Raw genomic sequence first — 18,631 nt, 5'->3', positions numbered from 1 at the left:
AGAAAAAATATAGTAACTTGTCCACACATTGTCTGTGAGTTCACTAAATGGTAGTTCAGGCAGAGGACTGAAGTCAGGCTCAGATCAGCTGTTTTTAATAAATTTTCTCTACAGGCAAGTATGATATGTACGAATGTAAGCATGTATGTCCCAAAAGGCAACTTGAGGTAAGTATAAAGTCAGAAAAACAGGAAATCCTGTTAACAGTCAATATTTATTAAATTCAAGAGATACCCATAAAGGGTAACCTTCTCTTAGACTGCCCCTCTCCAAATAAAATAGAAATAGAAATGGCTACTTGATGTCTGTAGTAGAAACAAATAAAGGTTTTTCAAATCTCAAACATCCCGAGGGCCGGAAGCTCACTCACGGTTCATTTTCTTCCTGCTGTACCTGGAAGGGACATAAGTCTGTGAGTAATATATTGTTGGTGTGTGAATTACCTGTATGACTCACCTGTTATGGTGTCCCGCTTTGGTTTATCGTTTGTTTAAAAGTTAAATCTATAAAATAGCGCGACCGATGCTAATGCGCTAGCCCGTCAATGGGATTCTCCATATTATGTTAGCATTGAGCTAATCGCTACTTATTCGCATCGTGCTGCTCAATGCTCGCCTGCTAGCTCGCCATTCGCATACATGCAGGTGTGCAGCGTGGCCATGACAACCTGGCACATGCCGATATGCTCATGCCAACACCTGGCGCCACAGCTCCATCCAGATATTGTTTATATTGTTGATTTAAGCTAAAATTGAATGTTCACGTGTGTTTGTTCTCAGAGACTTTGTTGAATCTATAATTGCTGTGTGAATCTTTGAGAATTCAAAGAGGAGAGCATTTTCTGTCAAATCTAACTGTTTAACCGTTTAATAGTCAGTTCCTTTATGAAAGTGTCTCTGATTGTGTAACAGCACAAAGGGGCTTTGGTGTCTTGCTCAGGGACACTTTAACAAAACAGCATCAGAAGACCTGCTGCATGACGGTGTCTGTTTCCTCTTTCAGCTTCCTGCATGTGCACAGACTTCTTGAGTCCGACTGAACACAATGTTATTAAACTAATGTAAAATTTATCGGAGGGTGAATAAAAAGGCGTTCTCCACTCCCTCAGCTTCTGTAGCGATGGCCTCAAGCAAGATGCTTAACCCTGAACAGCTAACAGTCAGTAGATGTTTGTGAAAGTGTTGTGCAGCTACCAGATGTGTGAATGTGTGTAAACCTTTAGGCTACCTCAGTTGCTGAAAACATAAATATGTTCCTGGTCACGTTGCCTGGTAAAAGAGTAACTTGACAGCAGCTGGAAATCGTGCTTTTGCTGACCTCCACTGGTTGAAACTCCACAATATAATTACATTGTCAAGGAGAGATGGCCGATAAACAGCTAAAGAGGAGAAGGTCAGCAGGAAAAGAAGTGCTATGAACAGGCAAAGGCAAAGAGACGCTTTAAAATCGGTGAGGCTTTCCAACAGTGGAGAGACCTCAATGAACTAATCCCAGCTGGTTAGTTAGCAAGCAGGTACCTGGTTCAGGTTTGCTCGCACCGTGGGCTGATTTGGAAAGTTTGTGTAGTTGCATCATCAACATTATAAGCCACCGGTAGTGGGAAATATGAAGATGAAAAACAGCATTTCCCCGACAGGGATTCCTGTGCAAAAGCAGAGTGGAAACACGGAGCCAAAGGGCAGCTTTGTCAGGGATTTGTTGCTAAAATTTCTTCATTGTGTTTTTATTTTCTGTGCATTTTAAGCTCATTTGGAACATTTTGCCATTATGTCAAATTGTGCACAAACTGCTCTCCTTTGCCAGGAATCGTTATACACACTGGAGCATGCAGCAGAGTCTCATTGTTCAGATTCTGATGCACTGAATGTCCATTTTCGCACACAGAAATACATAATCTCACACTCTGTATACCTTCCTTACACCCGCTCCTCTCTTTCCTCTTCACTGTCATGCATATGCAGGTCTTATTTGGTACTCTCTTCCTCACCCTTATAAACAAACACTGCATCTGTCCTCCCACTGCAGTCGAATCTACACTCCTCTGTCTAATCCTCTCTCCCTCCATCTGTCTCACAGTTCATCTTCTATCCCTTCAGCACCTGCAGGTCTTTCTTTGCTTCTTTATTCTGCTTGTACTCGCCATTTATTCTCTGTGGTCCTGCTCTTGCCTGTACCTCTGGGCCCATCCACACGCTTCCATGCTGCGACTCAGACCTCAGTCTGTGTTGGATTGTGGGGGGAAAAAAAATAAATTTGTTAGAAATGAAAGCCACTCTTCCAAACTTTCTGTCTCTGAGGAAATGACCTGAACTGCACACTATGCTTTTTTTCTCTTTTTGCTGACTTTTTCAGCCAGAAACCTTTGAGTGTCTGAATTCTATACCACACTCTATTAGTGAAAAGTACTGTTAGTGTACAATATGGAGTAAATTTTGTAATATATTTTTGTGTGGCTCGTATATACAAGAAATCATTAGGCTTGGAAAGGCCGAGGAATGAAAAGCTACAGTAAATTCTGAGTGGGAACGGTTGAAAATACTGGAAACATATATATATATAAATATATGTAGGTTAGGTTGCAGGTGTTTATTGGAGCTGGAATAAAAGCCGGCACAATGCTCTGAGAAAAACTTCAGTCCTGACTTGCATGGACAATATCATCAGTGTATTTAAAATACTAATCCACAAGATCCTCATTTTGATTTAGGCGTCGTATTTGGCGATAAACTGTAATCACTCTGGAGTTTTTGAGCTGCACTCCGACAAATCCTTATCTGTTAACTTTTACTGTTGTCCTGTTTAATCCTAAATGTCAGCAGGTTTTCACTGTTAGGAATGTAAACAGTGTTAAGTGTGTGCGGCTTCCACGCGACTGAAATCCTTTTCGTGTTTGCAGATTTACAGGACGTCTGAGCAGGAGCAATAAATACAGGGATGAGTAGGTGCAGCGTGTCATTTATTTACATTGTTTACTGGAGAATAAGCGCTTCATAATGGCCACATAAATCAACCGTCCCACTCGAGATAACACGCATATATATGACAGAGAAAAAGAAGCGACTGTATGAAACTCTGCTTATGTTTGGAGAAGACTTATGAAAGCAGTATGATGACACTGTTTCTCCTCTGTCTCCTCTCCAGCGTCTCCTCTCCGCCTCAGGTGAAGCACTGTGAGCCGCCGACCCTCTCCCCACTTCTCCTCTCTCCCTTTCTCCTCCCCCCATAGACGTCACCCACTGTCCCCAAATCCCTAAACCCCACCTGGCCTTACCTGTCAAGCCCCATCCGACAGCTGCCACTGGCCCTCCCTTTACCCCATGGTGGCCCCAAGGCCCACCCTCTCACTGCTATTGGCTGTCCTGGCCTGCACGGGGCCCGCACGCCCCTCGCCCCCCCTGCTGCTCCGGCCCCGGGAGAGAGAGAGGGACTCGGGTGGTGTCAACATCGCCGTGGTCCACTCGGGCTCCTCCCTGCTCCCGGAGACGGCGGTGGTGGGAGGTGCGGGGGTCGGCGAGCCAGGGCCGGGGCTGGGGCCTGGTCTCGGAAACGGTCCGGGAGGAGGAGGAGGCGGAGGGGGAGGAAGGGGAGTAACGGATACAGCTTCGTTGGCAGGAGTGGCTGCGATGGCCTTGGTCTCCTCCTCCTCGTCATCCCTGTCGCTGGCGGCACTCGTCGGAGAGACGGTGATGACGCCATCAGGTCAGGCCAACGTCATCTACCTGGCTGTGAACGAGAGCAGCCCGGGCAGCCTGCTCCTGCAGCTGTGTGAGCTGCTGGCCACCACACCACTGCAGGTAGACACACAATGCATACACTATCCACATGACTCCCCTCAGAGCATGACCTTCAAGAGCAGGATAACCGTGCCCCACAGTTTAGACAATGTTTTGCAGATGTTTTTTTTTTCCAAAACATCAGAACTGTTGAAAAAAATAATATTCTGTAGATGTTCTCACAAGGTTCTCTTTCAAAATACTAAGTACTTAGCATTTTCTCTGGTACCCAGAGAAGAGGTACCCATAACACAGCATTACCACATGTTAGATTTGTCTTGTGGCTGTGAAACACAATGACTCTGTCAGACCTTTAATATGTTGCATGTTGGCACAGTTTGTTCCTTTGTTCACTCAGTTGTGTTCTACAGAAATCGCAAACTCTGTTCATTCATTCATGTTCATTGTGGAGTTTGTTCATTTAATCATTCACTCACTCATTCATTGATAGCATCACACTTGATGGGAGCAGACCTGTGCTTGCAACCTCATCTCTGAGAGCTGCTTGTCATCATACTGACGGAGGTAATAAAGCACATAACATGTCACACTCCTGATTCATTTGCTCATTCATTTATTCATTCATTCATCTAATATACATTACGCATGTATCTGTTTAAATAACACGGTGTCTTGCTGTCTGTCTCTCGATTTATTCCCATGTCAGAATAGTGGAAGGGTCTTGTTATAAACATCTTGCATCAAATATGATATTAACTCTTTTAAGTAACACTTGCTATCTTATTTCCAGGTCCTGTCTGTAGCCTGTTTGCATATCAAATGCTTCCCTGTGAGAATTGAGCTGTCAGCTACACTTAGCTTCAATTTGCTTCCCTGAATCGCTACAAGAAAACAGGCGTTAAGTCGTCAAACCAGGCTGAAATCAGCACCGCTCCTCCTCGTATCATTACATAAAGTAATGGCAATCGCCAGAACTTCATGCATTTATCCTCAATTCATTAACGCTGTTGACAGTTCTTGCTTGAAAAGTAATCACAAAAAAAAGAAATGGAGTTACCAGAACATTTGTTCAAAACCTTTCTTTTGTGCAGCAGCAGTTCAGCATGAATGCTATAGCCACACCTGTCAGTAAGCCCTGTAGGAGCTGAGGTGGCCCATAAGCCTGGAGATTATGTGTTGTTTTTGTGGTCTGAAGCCGCTTAAGCTGTACAGGTACAACACACACTCCTCTCCTGACAGGTTGCCAGTCCACTGCAGGGACTTAATTCTGATTTTATCTCTGTGAACATTGATTGCCAAGCAAGGAAGCAAAGCAGTTCCATTTTTAAAAGCCTCCAGCAGTTGTTTCATTACTTCATTAACCCTCTAAAATGCTTTGGAAATATTTGGTTTCTTCAACAGTCCAGACGTTTGTTGGCGGAGTAAGAAAATAAAGTCCTCACTAGAACGTGAGCTGTTATCTTGCACACTGTGAAAGCATACGAACGTACTCATTGTTCCAGTATATTTTGCTCACTTGTTCTGCTCTTAATTTATTCTCAGGGTTTGGTGCATAAGAATAAAAGAAACAGCAGCTCTGATGAATAAACGTCTGATGAGAAGCTTATGAAATTGTGTCTCAGTGAGGCTGATATAATGCCTTTTGTCTGATATGCTTTGTTTCATTTTGCAACCTTTGTTCTACTTCCAGGGTTTGGTGTTTGAGGAGGAGAGACCGCCGCCGCCAAACCGCGCTCCTCTGGCCCCCATGCTGGAGTTTGTCTCCGCCCAGACGGGGGTTCCTGTGGTTGCTGTTGGGGGAGGGGCCAGCCTGGGACGAGAGCCACAGGTAAAAACGGATTACTTAACGTTGCATCATCAGCCCTTTTAATTTCATTTGGACTGAAGCCAAGGCTCTCTGTGGCTTAGAGGAGGAAACACAGACTGTAAGAAATAATGAGTGGAGTTATCTTGACCTGTAGTTCTGCAGTGGAGTTTCTTTCTTTTACATTCAGAGTAGAAATACTGCTTCTGTTTACTGCAGTTCATCAGTGGAGTTTGCAGCTGTTTCTTTATGGAAGTTACATTATTGACGTGGCCAGTTAGTTTTTAATTTATACTTAATATTTAGTTTGATTTATAAATAATTGAGCATTAATTTTCTAAAAAAGAAATAGACTGCCTCATGCAGAATAACAGATTGAAAATAGAATATCCTTGAAAACTAAAGCATCATTAATTTGCTTTGGAGGCAGCACATGGAGCTGAAAACATGAACACATATACAGTCACAATAACGTCCATCTGTAGCTGTGATTTTGACCTGATGCGTGTAAGTCTGATATCAACTCTCCTGTTAGCTGAAACCTGGTCCTTTGGCTGCTCGATGCTCCGCTGTGCTCACTGACTAGTTGCTAACTTTGTCCGCCTGCTGCTTGGTGCTGGGAGGGAAGTTCTCTGTGGGTTTATAACAGCTTTGCTGCCTGCTCTCGTTGGAAATGGGTCAGATGAGAACAGTGACACTGAGCCAGGAAAAAAAAACAAAACTTAGATGTAACTTATAAAAATGTGCATTTCAGCTCTGGATGTGACTAATTCTTCCGGGCTGTGAGTAATATGGATGCAACGGTCTGTAACAGAAGGCTGCGTCTCACAGTTCTGGTACCAGAAACGGGATCTGAGTGAAGAATCTGTAATCTCCTCTGGGCTTCAGCTCCTTGTAGGAAACAGTTATTTTCTAAATTCTAAACGTTTTGGGAAACATGCTGCTCTGACCTCATCAGTGAGCAGCAGTGAAGAAGAGGAAAATTAAATTTTGTCAGACCTGCTCTAGTTCTGTCAGTGCTGCAAAACTCATCAGCAGCAGAATTGGTTCTTTTCACTGTGTAAAGGAAATGTGCTTGTAAATTTAGCATTTTTAGTGCAGAGTGTCCAGAGCGGTGCAGATCATACAGCTGAGACGAGGGGCCATTGGTAACTGCGCTCAGCGTAGCTGCTTATGTTTTGATCATTTTTGGTTTTTTTGGCTGGAGTTTATGTGGTAAAATTCATGATGTGGCTGATCGAGACTGCTGAGTCATCTCGTTTTAAAAGCTGCTCGCTCGCTCATTGTTACTTAAATTAAATTAACGGGTGTCATCTCTACAACTGGCTAATTTGTGTGTGACAAAAGTTTTGCTGAAGGACATTAGCGATAAGTAGATCAAGCTAACAAAGCGGTTGAGCCTGACAGGTGTGATATTTAATAAGTTGGCCAATTTATTAAAAGTGGATCTCCTCGACAGCATGATGTGGTTATTGTAATTTCACATGACTGGAACTTCAGCTACGGTAACAGCTGACGTTACACACTCAGCTCGGCACCGAGCTGTCGACAGCAGAACGCATCATAACACAGAGCTCACACAGCTCTATGCTCTTCTGCATCTACATTTAAATCATAAACAGGTCAGGTGCCAGTTAGCTGATGTCCTCTTCACCAGCAAAAAGAAACCGTAAATAAACATGATGCAATAATTCTTCCTTTCATTTATGATGGCGGTTGTGTTCTTGGAAGGCGACCTGACCTGCGGCTCGTTTAAAAAGCTGCAGGTTAGTTTGAATTTGGAAAAACACTTAGACTAACTCTTATATAATTTAACATAAATAGACTGCTCGCAGAGGACAAAGGTTTAGTCTGTCAGTGAGTCAGTTAAAGCTACGGTCCTTTGACCCTGCCCATCGGGCTTTAACAACCCGGAGTAAGCTCTGTGTTGAAGAAATATTTGTGTAACTAACTAAACTCTAATCAGTTCTTAATTGCCTTTGGGAAACTGAGTCATTCATGTTTCCTGATTCACAGTAAGAATCAATCAACCCTGTATCAACAGTGCCTCTGAAACTGTGACTTGGGACACGACGTCAGTCATTCATTGTTTCGGGTGAGGGCTCACATGACAACAGTGCTAGTAGAGTATATTTTTAGTTTTGCTCAAGCTTCCGAGGGGACACTAAAATTTTGTTTTATGTTTCATGCTACACCAGCACTGCACACGCCCAGCATGGTCCCTGTACACTCCCCTCTCGGCCGGGCTGACAAGCTCAGACTGGGAGTGATGCTGGTTTGATATTTGACCTAGTTCAGTGCAGGATAACCTGAGGTGAGCCCTGCCGACACGGGAAGGTGGCGCGATGTTTCCTGAGGTTTCCTCTTTGATCCTCTGCATGTGCACACAGATGCAGAGTCCTGATGATTAATTTTAATACATGCTCACTGCCTCTTTGTTTTCATGTTCAGAAAGAGCTAACTGAGACCAACAGCCTTTACAAGCTTGTCTGCCTGTTCTAGAGGTAAACGATGAACGAATGAATGTTCTCTGTCTCCTCGCTTTCAGGAGAGCGGCTCCATCTACCTCCAGTTCACCTGCTCCACCGCGCTCCAGCTCGAGGTCATCTTCGAGGTGCTTGAAGAGTACGACTGGACCGCCTTCTCCGTAGTGACCACCCGTCACCATGGCTACGAGGACTTCCTGGCCATGGTGGAGGGTATGACGGACGGCTCGTTCATCGGCTGGGAGAAGAAGAGCGTAGTGATTCTTAACGTGACGGACGACCCCGGTGGGGCGCGAACCAAACGGCTGCTCAAAGACAATGAAGCCCAGGTGAGGCAGAGAAACACAAAAGTTAAAATTGATTGTTTTTAATTTACTGCCATTTCTAACCGAATGCCAGTGTCGGGATAAAAATGGCTTTTATCATATATCAAGTCTAATAATTGCAATCTTCTCTAAACTACAGAACTGAATATTTACCATGTGAAATCAGTGTTTTTCTCCTGCCACTCACCTTGATGAGCTGTCTACCTTGAAATGACTTTGCTGCCTGAGGCTCAGGTAACTGACGTCTGTAAAGGCTCCACAAGCCTTGAAGAAACAGATGGTGAATGCAGCCAATCTCTAGTTTAAAAAAAGAGCCAGTCCTCCATTGTCACCGTGACCTACCGCTATCAGCCGCTATATTCACCTTGAAAGTCACAACTTGTTTGCTGCCGGCGCTTACAGGATCACGACCGACTCAGTTTGGCAACACGATAATCTACAAAAACAAAATGGTGGAAACAGAGAGTGTGAGTAGTGTATAAATCCAAACCCTGGCACTGCTGTGCACAGGAAAAGCCCTTATTCAGGACAGCAAGAGGATGCTAATAAAACAAGCAAGTAAGAAATCAGAAACATAGATAACCATCATCTGTAATATGTTTTACACCAACTGACAAGACCCTTATGATATTGATTGAATTAATAAATGAAAATACTGTTATTGGGACTTTTTTTGTGGAAAGACATTAGGAAGTCTGTTTTTAAGCTGTGTGCTGTGCTGTGGAGGACCAGCTGTTTGATTGACATTTGTAGAGCACTTTGCTTTGGTAGTGGAGTGTAAAAGAGAGGAGCGAAGAGTTTAGAGGTTATTGATGTTGGAGAGACTGAAGATAGAAAGAAAGCATTCTACGTTTTGTGAGTAAATCCAGGTTGGCGTTTGTGTGCAGAGTTTAAATATTCATCTGTGTCCCTGTGGTAGCGTAGCACTGGCTACACAACCAGTTTCTCAGGACCTCAGTAACTTTTTTTTAAAGCTACGTATTATACAGCTCTGGGGTCTTGCTTAGCAGCCTTAGAAGTGCAGATTTAAAAGGACTTCAGAAGTCAGACAGTACACTGACCCGTTGCCAGGAAACTTTTTCTAACCTTTAACGACGTAAAAGGTTAGAAATGAAAACGCTCTTTTTCTGCATCATTGCTGTTAAGCTGCTGTAGAGAATCAACCAGAGGAAATGGACAGTAAAACCAGAATGGACGTCATCTGAGGTGACCTTAGCTGCAGTCCAACACATCTGACAGAGAGGAGGGAGTTTCTGGGCGCCACAGGATCTTTTCATTTCAGGATCTGACACTTCTCCCCATCTCTTGTCTTTGTACATGAGCAGTGTCTCCTTTTGTTTCTCTGTTTCACGTCATTTTACGGCTCTCGGCGTAAATGACCTTTGTCAAAATGTCCATGAAAAGTCCATGAAAGGCAGAAAGACAGAGTGAGGGGGAAATTGGACCAAAAGAGAAAGGGCCAGAGTGAACATGATGTAATATAATGAAAGTGATACCAAATGTTGGATAGAGAAGGAGTGATTCATCTCTCTGCCGGGCTTTAGATGTACACACTTAGATGTATTTCTTTGAGAAGTTTCTACAGGTGCAGGATGTTTTAGATGGGCGAATGTATCTTTAAAATCTGAATCCAAGTAAGTTTGAAGAAGTGTGTTGCTTGTTAATGGATCAGATGGTAAATAAATGAACGTGAACGCCTTACTGCCTTAAAGGCCAGCGTGCTTTGGAAGCAGTGTAAGTGTGTGGGTACAGCTCATCTGCCTCGTGTTCAGTCTCCTCAGTCTTTGATGTTTGGGTGACCTCGATCTGCTCTGGTACTGAATTATAACCTGCCTCCTAATGCTCCTTGATTTACTGGGAATCTGTTAGTGATGGACACAGCAGCTGCTTTGAAACCACATCAGATGATCATCTGATCGTTTGTGCTGCCGTCATCATTTCCTTTTATGTCGTATTTTTGTTTTGCATTTCTTCCTTGTCTCTTAATCTGAAGTTGTGCTTCTGTAAAAATGCATGTTTACATCTCTTCAGACTTACTCAGTTGTTGTTGTTGTTGTTGTTGTTGTTGCTGGTGGTGGTGGTTCTTTGGCTCTGCTTGCCCATCTGTAAAAGTCATTGCAGGCCACTGTTGTGTCGTGTTGTTCACACCTTGAAAATGGCCTGATTTGAAATGTTGCTAACGGTGTTGGACGCCAGTGTCTGGATAATCCTCCCACGACGCTCCGTCCTTTCATGGAAAACCGAAGGGTACGGTTTCATAATGTATCTACAGAAACGTTCTGGTGCAGGTTTAATACTGAATGGTGTTTGTGTACTGGACAAGCCCTGGACTCTGAGTGTATGCTAAAATCCCTTCCTCACACACACACACACACACACACACACACACACACACACACACACACACACACACACACACACACAGTGCACACTTTTGATGTCGGTATCACTGATTGAATTCAGTTCAGTCTCGTCTGTGCTGTGATGTGAGTATACTGCAGTCAGAGAGAAATGTCTCCTGCTGAGACTTTACTTTTCCCGCTATCGCTTCATCTCTCTTTCTCTATCTTCTCTTTCTTCTGCTTCTGTCCCTTTCTCTTTGTACATTAACGTGTTTTGCAAATCTGTATTTCATTTACACCTGAAATTAAAATTAGCCTCTGGTGCCCCCAAAGACAAAACACAAGTTTGCTTTGCCAACCTGATAACATTCTGCTGCAGCTAATACAAAATGATTTATCTTGCGTCTCTTTTATGCATACTCTCAGAGGCACTGGGGTGGCTGTAGAGCTGCATGGGCCATTTATTTTACTCCAAAGCTTGCCTTTGCTAATTAGCATAGCACAGGCATCAGCTGATGATCCACATCTCGGTGCTGTGACTGCTAAGCAACATGTCATCCACACATCTTAATCACTTAAGCTGATCGTCACAGGAGAACAAACACACGGCAAATCAAGCCGTGCAGCAACAGAAACTACTTGTGTAATGTAATTTTTATTTTCTGTTTTTTTTTTTTGTTTGTTTCTGTGAAGTCAGCGTCTTATGTGTTTCTGTTGGCTCTTCCCAGCTGAGCTGAATTCTGCACTGAGATGCAAATCAATCTGGACCCGACCACGTTATTACATTTTGAATATAGATTAGTATTTTCTGGTCGGAGAATGAGGGAACAAGATTGTGAATCTGACCGTACATTCAACGCCAGATTTCAGTACTTAACAGTTTTTGATACGCAACGCTACAAACACACTTCAGTCCAATATGGACTGTCCTTTCAGCTCCGGTTTGAACTCCTGAAGGAAGGACTGAATCTAAATGCTTCACCAGCTTGCTGGTGACTCCGTCCATCTTCCATTTGGTGCTGGGCATGTTGGGCTGGGCTGCTCACTGTGGCTTTATCTGAGCCTGTTTGCTGAAAGTGCTGCCTCCTGCTGCTGGAGCTGCTGAGAGTGAAGCAAACACTACAGTCGCATGTAAGACCGAAACAGCTGTTTACTGAAGCTAGATACTTCATAGAAATGCTTCACCTGCAAAGTAGGGAGAAAATTCTTTGTCACTCATAATGACAAACCAACAATTTACCCGTTGGAAATGTGTGTGATGTTTTTTATGTGTGTGGATCTTCACCATTTTGAAAAGATACTTATTTCATTTTAACCTGTATATTGATGCGTTTAAGCTCTGTCATGGTAAAATATGAAGATGCAGGGGGATCTTAATGAAATGCTTTCTTCCAAAATGAGATGTCCAGCGTTTGAAAAATGAGACACCTGTGCTAACAGAGTGATTGATGGCATGAAATCATAACAAATTAGGGATCTTTCTGAAGGATGGCGGGAGGCAGGAAACCCAGCTCCTTCTTCCAAGGATGAGAGGAAGAAAACTCTCTGAGACTGGATCATATTTCTTTCTAACATACAGAGCAACAAACTTCAAGCTCATGAAATACCAATGCTATATGTAAAGCGGTCTAAATGACTGACTGCTCAGACGATGTGATTGACGGGGACTGAGTGTTAGCATGGACCTCGACCCCATGTCCTGTCAGCTGAGTGGGAGGGATCGGCGTCATCTTGCCGTCGTCTCTGACGCGAGTAACAGTGGTGAATGTTCAGCATGCGACAGGATCCACACACCACGCGCCTGCTGGTAGAGTGTGTTAGTAAAGTATTTCACTTTTTTTTTTGTCTAATTTCAGTTTTATAACCTCGTCAATTGTCTTACGAAGCTGTCGTGCGAATTTTCCTCAAGTGCTTCCTCTGTGTAATCATCTGAAGCACCATCAGCATCAAACTGTACACACACACACACACACACACACACACTACAGCCTCTTTCCTCTCTACTTCCACTTTGTCTTTTTAATCAGTTCCCCGGTTTATCCTTTACGTATAAACGGGAAATGCAAGCAGACCAAGACGCACCATTTTTCAAGAGCAGCTCTGTGTGTAAAACAACATAAATAAAAACAAGAAGCTTTCGTGTATAAGTGCATAATATGTGTTGATGTATAAATGAACCTAATCCGTAACTGTAAAGGAAACATGAAAGGGCATGATGGGACCAAACAGTAAGAAACAGGGAGGATGACAAATGGGATGGAAATGTACTTTTTGCTTCTTTTTCTCCACATCAATCTTTCCTCCTTCCTCACTTCTTTGTTGTCCTCACTCTCTCGCTTTCATTGCGTTTTCCTCCCTCCGTCTTTCTTCCCTTTCGTTTAATTGATTCGTCTCACTCTCCCACTTGATAAACTCGCTCTCTCTTATAATCCATCAACTCTTTTTTCCCCTCCTTGTATCCTCCTATTCTCCCTCATGCTCCATGTGTCCCTTTTCATTTGTCCTTCCTTCTTTTCTGCCTCTCCTTCTCCTTTTTTTTTTCCTGCTAAGTATCTCATATGCTTAATACTCCCTCCCTTCCTTTCCTTGTCCTCCAGGTCCGGCTGCTGTACTGCTCCCTGGAGGAGGCCGAGCTGGTTTTCCGGGCAGCCTGGGCGGCGGGTCAGGCCGGACCCAGTCACATGTGGTTCGCCGTGGGACCGGCCCTGTCTGGTTTGGGCCTGGAGGGGCTGCCCAAGGCCTTGTTCGCCATCCGGCCGCAGGGCTGGAGGGACGAGCCACGCAGGTATGAGCAGAGCAGAAGGCCTTTCGAGGGTATTAGGATGTTTTATATGTGAGCTGCAATTCTAAACTCAAGGTTCACTTACTTAGCTATTCTCAATGTTTTTGGCTGCGTCTCACAGCCTTCTGACCTTGAGTTTAGAAGTTTAATCACAGATATGTGATGAAGTATAAATCTCCATGCTCAGTATTTATCTATCTGCAGTTCACTAACATTAGCCACCAAAAGATGCTGGTCATACCAGACCATATAAGTGAAGGAACTTTTGATGCTGCTCGTTTAATTCCATGTTCTCTAATGGTTCTTTAAAGCATAAGAAAAGATTTTGCATTATTTCCTGGTGCTGAAACGATATGCAATTCCAATTTTGTGGTTTCTTTCCTTTCTGAATAAGAGACTTCCGAAATGGCAACTTATTATTTCACTTATTATTAAAAAAAAAAAACATTCTCTCCATGTTTTTCCTGCAGCAACACGCAGGGTAACAGTAAAACTTTACGACCACCTGGTCTGTCTGTGGTGTACTGTCTGCTGGAGGGATGACCTGATCATTACATTTTCATCCAATCTAATCTAAATAGACCGACCAAGTGAATCCAGGTGAAAGGTACAATCCTTTATTGATTGTAACTATTAAATCCACCTCAGTCATGAAAGGAGATGCAGCAGTTAGAATGGATTTTTACACTTTATGAACTTTATTGACAAAAAAACGTCTCGACACAGGGTCCAACTTACTTGGTACTTCTGCAGCTTTCAACCTAACCTCGTGTCTTCGTCAGGGGACGAAGTTGCTCACTGATCATGGTTCAGGTTTTGCCATGTGGTGGTAACTTGATGTTTCCCAACAGCCAGTTGATGAGAATCACCTGAATGCACTATTATGCAATTGACCAGTTCTCAGTGGATTACTGGCAGTCAGGGAGAGCAAAGGGTCCACCAGCTGTGTCCCTCAAATCCCTTTTGAATGAATGTGAACAGTAATAGCTTCCTTCCCTCAGGTGTGTGCCATAGTTGCATCTTGCCCTGTGCTGCTCTGTTTTATGAAAGCTGCTTGAACTTCTTTCAAGTCGCACGTGAAATTAAATTCGACCTTGTTCACTGGTTCAACGTATCATAGCACATGGATCATTTGACCAGAACATGTACCGGTAATATCGCAGGATAACGCAGGAACACAGTGCAGCCTGCTTCTTCTCCCGAGGACGACGAAGAATTAGAGAATTAGTGACAGCTCCGATTTTTGCACAGAGCACCTTTGAAATTTGGAACCTTCTTTAACAGCCGTTCCTCACCTCATGTCCTGGCTCGTTAGCTTGTTTGAAGTTGTAATGCGCTGAATTATGGAAGCAAGACTCCACTGAAATGCTTTATGAGTTTGGGATCATTAGATAGGGTTTGATGCCTGGTTATCAGCAGGACTACAGCGAGAACTTATTGTTGGTCTTAAATGTTTATTTTACATGATAAATCTCAGCGTTGTGTGTTATAAGTGGTGAGACGTGTTTGATGTTGTTTTTAAGCGGTGAGTTACAAATCAGAGTTGACTTTACAGCCATATGAAAAAGCAGTGCCCTTTAAACAGTCTCTTGCTCTGTGAAAGCTTCCTGCAGATCAAAGTCTGATCTATTATTAAATTGTCCTGAGACAGATTTGCTAAACGAGAGTCTGCTAATATTTATCTATTGGAACGGAGGATTCTTAAATAAATTTAGAAGCTGGATGTTCGGTGTTGTGCCGAAGCCGTGCTTGCATTAGCTGATTGCCATCGGCTGCTTCAGGCGCGCCTCATCATCTGCGGCTCATTCATCAGCTGCTCAGCCACCGGCTCACAAGTAACACAAGCCCATTCATATTCATACATGTGTACGAGGCGGCCTTTATCACCTGACACCTTTAACTGAGTGCTCTGCTGATACTTTAATGCCCAGCATCATTTGCTGGTGCAGCCCCTCCCATTGAGAGGAGGTTGGTTTGGTAGGTATTGAACTAGGAGCAGTTCAGTTTCTGCCAGATCCAGCTGGTTGAATTCTTACTGTAGTTATTTAGTTATGCCATTTATTGTCATGCTCATACAGGGTGCATGACAACACATGCATGGAGTGCTAGCTTGCTCAAAGATAAGCTAAACATATCCTGGACCAATCAACAGATCACATACGATAATCCTGCTCTCCTCTACCTCTCAGCAAGACGGTAAACAAATGTGTTTCCCAAAACTGGAAAATGGAAAAATGCTAAAATGCTCTTTTCTCTGACTAAAGCAAAAACGAGAGGAAAATAACTGTGTGCTGGTGACTCCATTTTTAAGCTGATGAGGAGGCAGTTTTTTTTTTTATTTTGCATTAAAGTCTTGATTCATGACTTTGTGTGTGCAGAGAAGTGCTCACACCCAACACCAGAGCCTCATTTGTAGAAACTGGTCCGTTCTACTGTGTCTCAGTCTGTGCAGATGTAATTACTTTTAATTTTGTTGGAGGCACATGTAATTTAAACTGCCAAGACAGGTGTTCTCAAAAAATTTGCCCGGTTCAGCTTTGAGTTACGAAGGAGAGGAGTCCGTTCATTTTCCCCCGTACGTTCAGTGCTATTAAGTTTGAGCCTTGCTGCGTTGTCATTGTCTCTGGATAAGCAGCTATTCAAGCAGTGACTGCTGTCTTCCACCCTGACTGTCTCTTTTTTTTCCCCCTGGACCTTAGCAGTGTCAAAAAAGACTTTTGAAAATGTCCCAGTGTCTCTGTCTCACATTGTGCTCTCCATAATCCTGCAGGCGTATTGCCAAGGGCGTCTCTGTGCTCACCCATGGGGCGATGGCTCTGCGGAGGGACCAGGGGGCCACCAGCCGGTCGCAGTACGCAGGCAACTGCCAGAGTGACGGTAACCAGACCCATCGAGTGCCAGACAGGATCAGGTGAGGGGGAGGGAGCGGCTCGGAGGGTGACTTTGAATTTTGATGTCGCTCACACTGGCTTCTGACACGGAGCAGAGTGAGCGAACAAACAGCAGAACAGCATGGAAAAGTAAACAGCAGCCAGCAGCTTTAATGAAGCTTCCACATTCAGAGCAAATCCAGAGAGCTGAGTCATGCTGGCCTAAAAAAAAAAAAATAGCTGTGGTGTTTCTGTAATCAGATTTTTACAGGTGAAACTCTACATGTTTGGTGATGATAGAAACGCTGCTTTCTGTGTTTCGGCTCATGTATTTGCTAATTCGACAGCTCTTTCACAGGATTGATTGCTGTGTACTGATCATAAGGTTGAACAAATGTTTCCTTTTACATTGTGAAAGACCTCGACGCTGAAAGCATATCGATTTGGCAACTCAGCAGCAGTGTTCAGGGTCACATTCAGCATACAGGACATGATGGTGCGTTCATGTGCTATAGAAAAATGCTGCTGCTCATTGCTGCTGTGGTGGTGAATGTAATTGTCTGTGTCCTCTCACAATGAAGCGAGTGATGTCTGAAAAAGCGCACTGGTATTTTGAAGGCTTCATAGATATTTTCAAACGTTCTTCTGTAAATGGATAAATGTCCAACAAACCAGTGAAACCAAATGGAAACTTGGCTTAATAATTATATAGCATCTCTGCAACTTTATCTGCTGACAACTAGCAGAATGTGTGCAGTGAACTGTGGGATACTGAAGGCCAGGAAAGACATGCTGGTCGTGTCCTAAAGTAGAGGCTTAATATTTTGTCTTCATTATGACATATTTTAGATACAGACTGTTAGGATCCAGCCCCTGAACTGAAACTGAGCTAACATTCACCTGTAAATCGTTCCAACCTGAAGCGAAAGCTGCTAATATGTGGAGGAGCAGAGGAGCAGGGTAGCGCAAGTCAAACTTTTAACTGCATGTTTGATTGACTGCTGCTTCTCTTTGGCACAATCCCCTCTAGGAACTGTGTGGCGAAGTCAGGGTTGCTCTGTTTTAAGCTGTCAGGGTTACAGGGGCTGTCTGGTAACCTGCCGGTAGACCGGCTCTGGAGATTTGTGTTCAGATTTACTAATGCGGCTGCACTGTGCAAAATTCACAAATTAATTGTCTGCTGGAGAGATGGAGAGAATATATGCATGAAGGGTGATTTGTACTGTGGGGCTCCGCTGAGTCAACTTTCAGGAGGAACCTCGGTAATCCAGGAAAACTGAAACGAACAAAACCCTGATCTCAGCAGATAATGTCGAAGGGCCTTTGAGCAAGGCACAGGATCCTTCACTGCTTCATTTGATCCCTTGAGAGGGGACTATATCTGTGCTAGCTCCCAAGCCTCTGAACTGAAATAAACATGGATGAGGCATGACGAGGGAGAGCAGGGGCAACAAAATCTAAATTACATCAGTTAACGGCTGAAAATAACAGATTGGTCCAGATGTGACAGGCTGGTGTCAGTGTCAGAGAAATCCTCCCTGCACAGGCAACAGGTTTGACTGTAGATGGATGGATAGTTACCGCAGGTTGCCTCCATGTGCTCTTTAATGAAGTGAGGAGATTCATCTTAAACTCAGCAAAACATTTCATTCCCTGGCTTTTGAATGCTCTCAATCAGCAGCCGGGCTGTCTGTCACGCTGACAGGCGCCGGGGCTCGTGGGACTCATCGAGTGGCAGTGATAGTCCTCGCCACAGCAGCATGAATGACACCTGTAACACGTGAAGGGTTTCACTCTCGAGGGAGCTGAACATCTTTCCAAAAATGGCTCTTTAGAAATAAAACTCAACCTGTTGGTGTTTTGAACAATTTTGTGGCCTTGTTCACATGTAAACATGTTTATTTTGGGAACGCTGGGAGCTTCTGCAAACAAAATCTACCTTTAGAGTATTGCAGGTCTCACTTTTCATTTTAAAAGTGTCAGATGAGAGTAAAACTCAGATGTGATTGAGGACACTGTAGTTCACATCGACAGTGTAAACTGTATCTGGACAGTTATACGTTTATCGATGTTCAGGCTCCTTGTTGCAGCACATTCAATCTGAAATGAAATAATGGATGTTACATTAAAGTGCAAAGTCTCAGCTTTAATTTCGATCAATGTCGACGAGTAGGCTTTGATGCATTTGGCTGAATCTGAGCGCAGATTGCTCCTGTGTACCTCTGCATTCATCCTGTCACTTCTGTCAATAAATGTGTGCGTGTGCCAGTTCCACTGGCCGCCGTAC

The 18,631-nt window shown here is 43.7% G+C and overlaps 1 protein-coding gene across 1 annotated transcript in view; it reads left to right on the top strand.

Annotated features, from left to right (window-relative positions):
• Positions 1–3,317: 3,317 nt before the first annotated feature.
• grin2da (glutamate receptor, ionotropic, N-methyl D-aspartate 2D, a) overlaps positions 3,318–18,631 on the top strand; it is an 88,261-nt gene continuing 72,947 nt past the window's right edge. Inside the window, exons 1-6 of the mRNA XM_041053727.1 lie at positions 3,318–3,794; positions 5,425–5,562; positions 8,087–8,353; positions 13,290–13,477; positions 16,245–16,368; positions 17,874–17,890. Coding sequence (XP_040909661.1) covers positions 3,318–3,794; positions 5,425–5,562; positions 8,087–8,353; positions 13,290–13,477; positions 16,245–16,368; positions 17,874–17,890 — 1,211 coding nt within the window. The remainder of the gene's footprint in view (positions 3,795–5,424; positions 5,563–8,086; positions 8,354–13,289; positions 13,478–16,244; positions 16,369–17,873; positions 17,891–18,631) is intronic.

The sequence above is a fragment of the Toxotes jaculatrix genome, chromosome 13 (genome assembly GCF_017976425.1).
Source record: "Toxotes jaculatrix isolate fToxJac2 chromosome 13, fToxJac2.pri, whole genome shotgun sequence".
NCBI lineage: Eukaryota > Metazoa > Chordata > Actinopteri > Toxotidae > Toxotes > Toxotes jaculatrix.
Note: the sequence above shows the minus strand (reverse complement) of the source record. Positions and strands in the feature narration are given on the sequence as shown.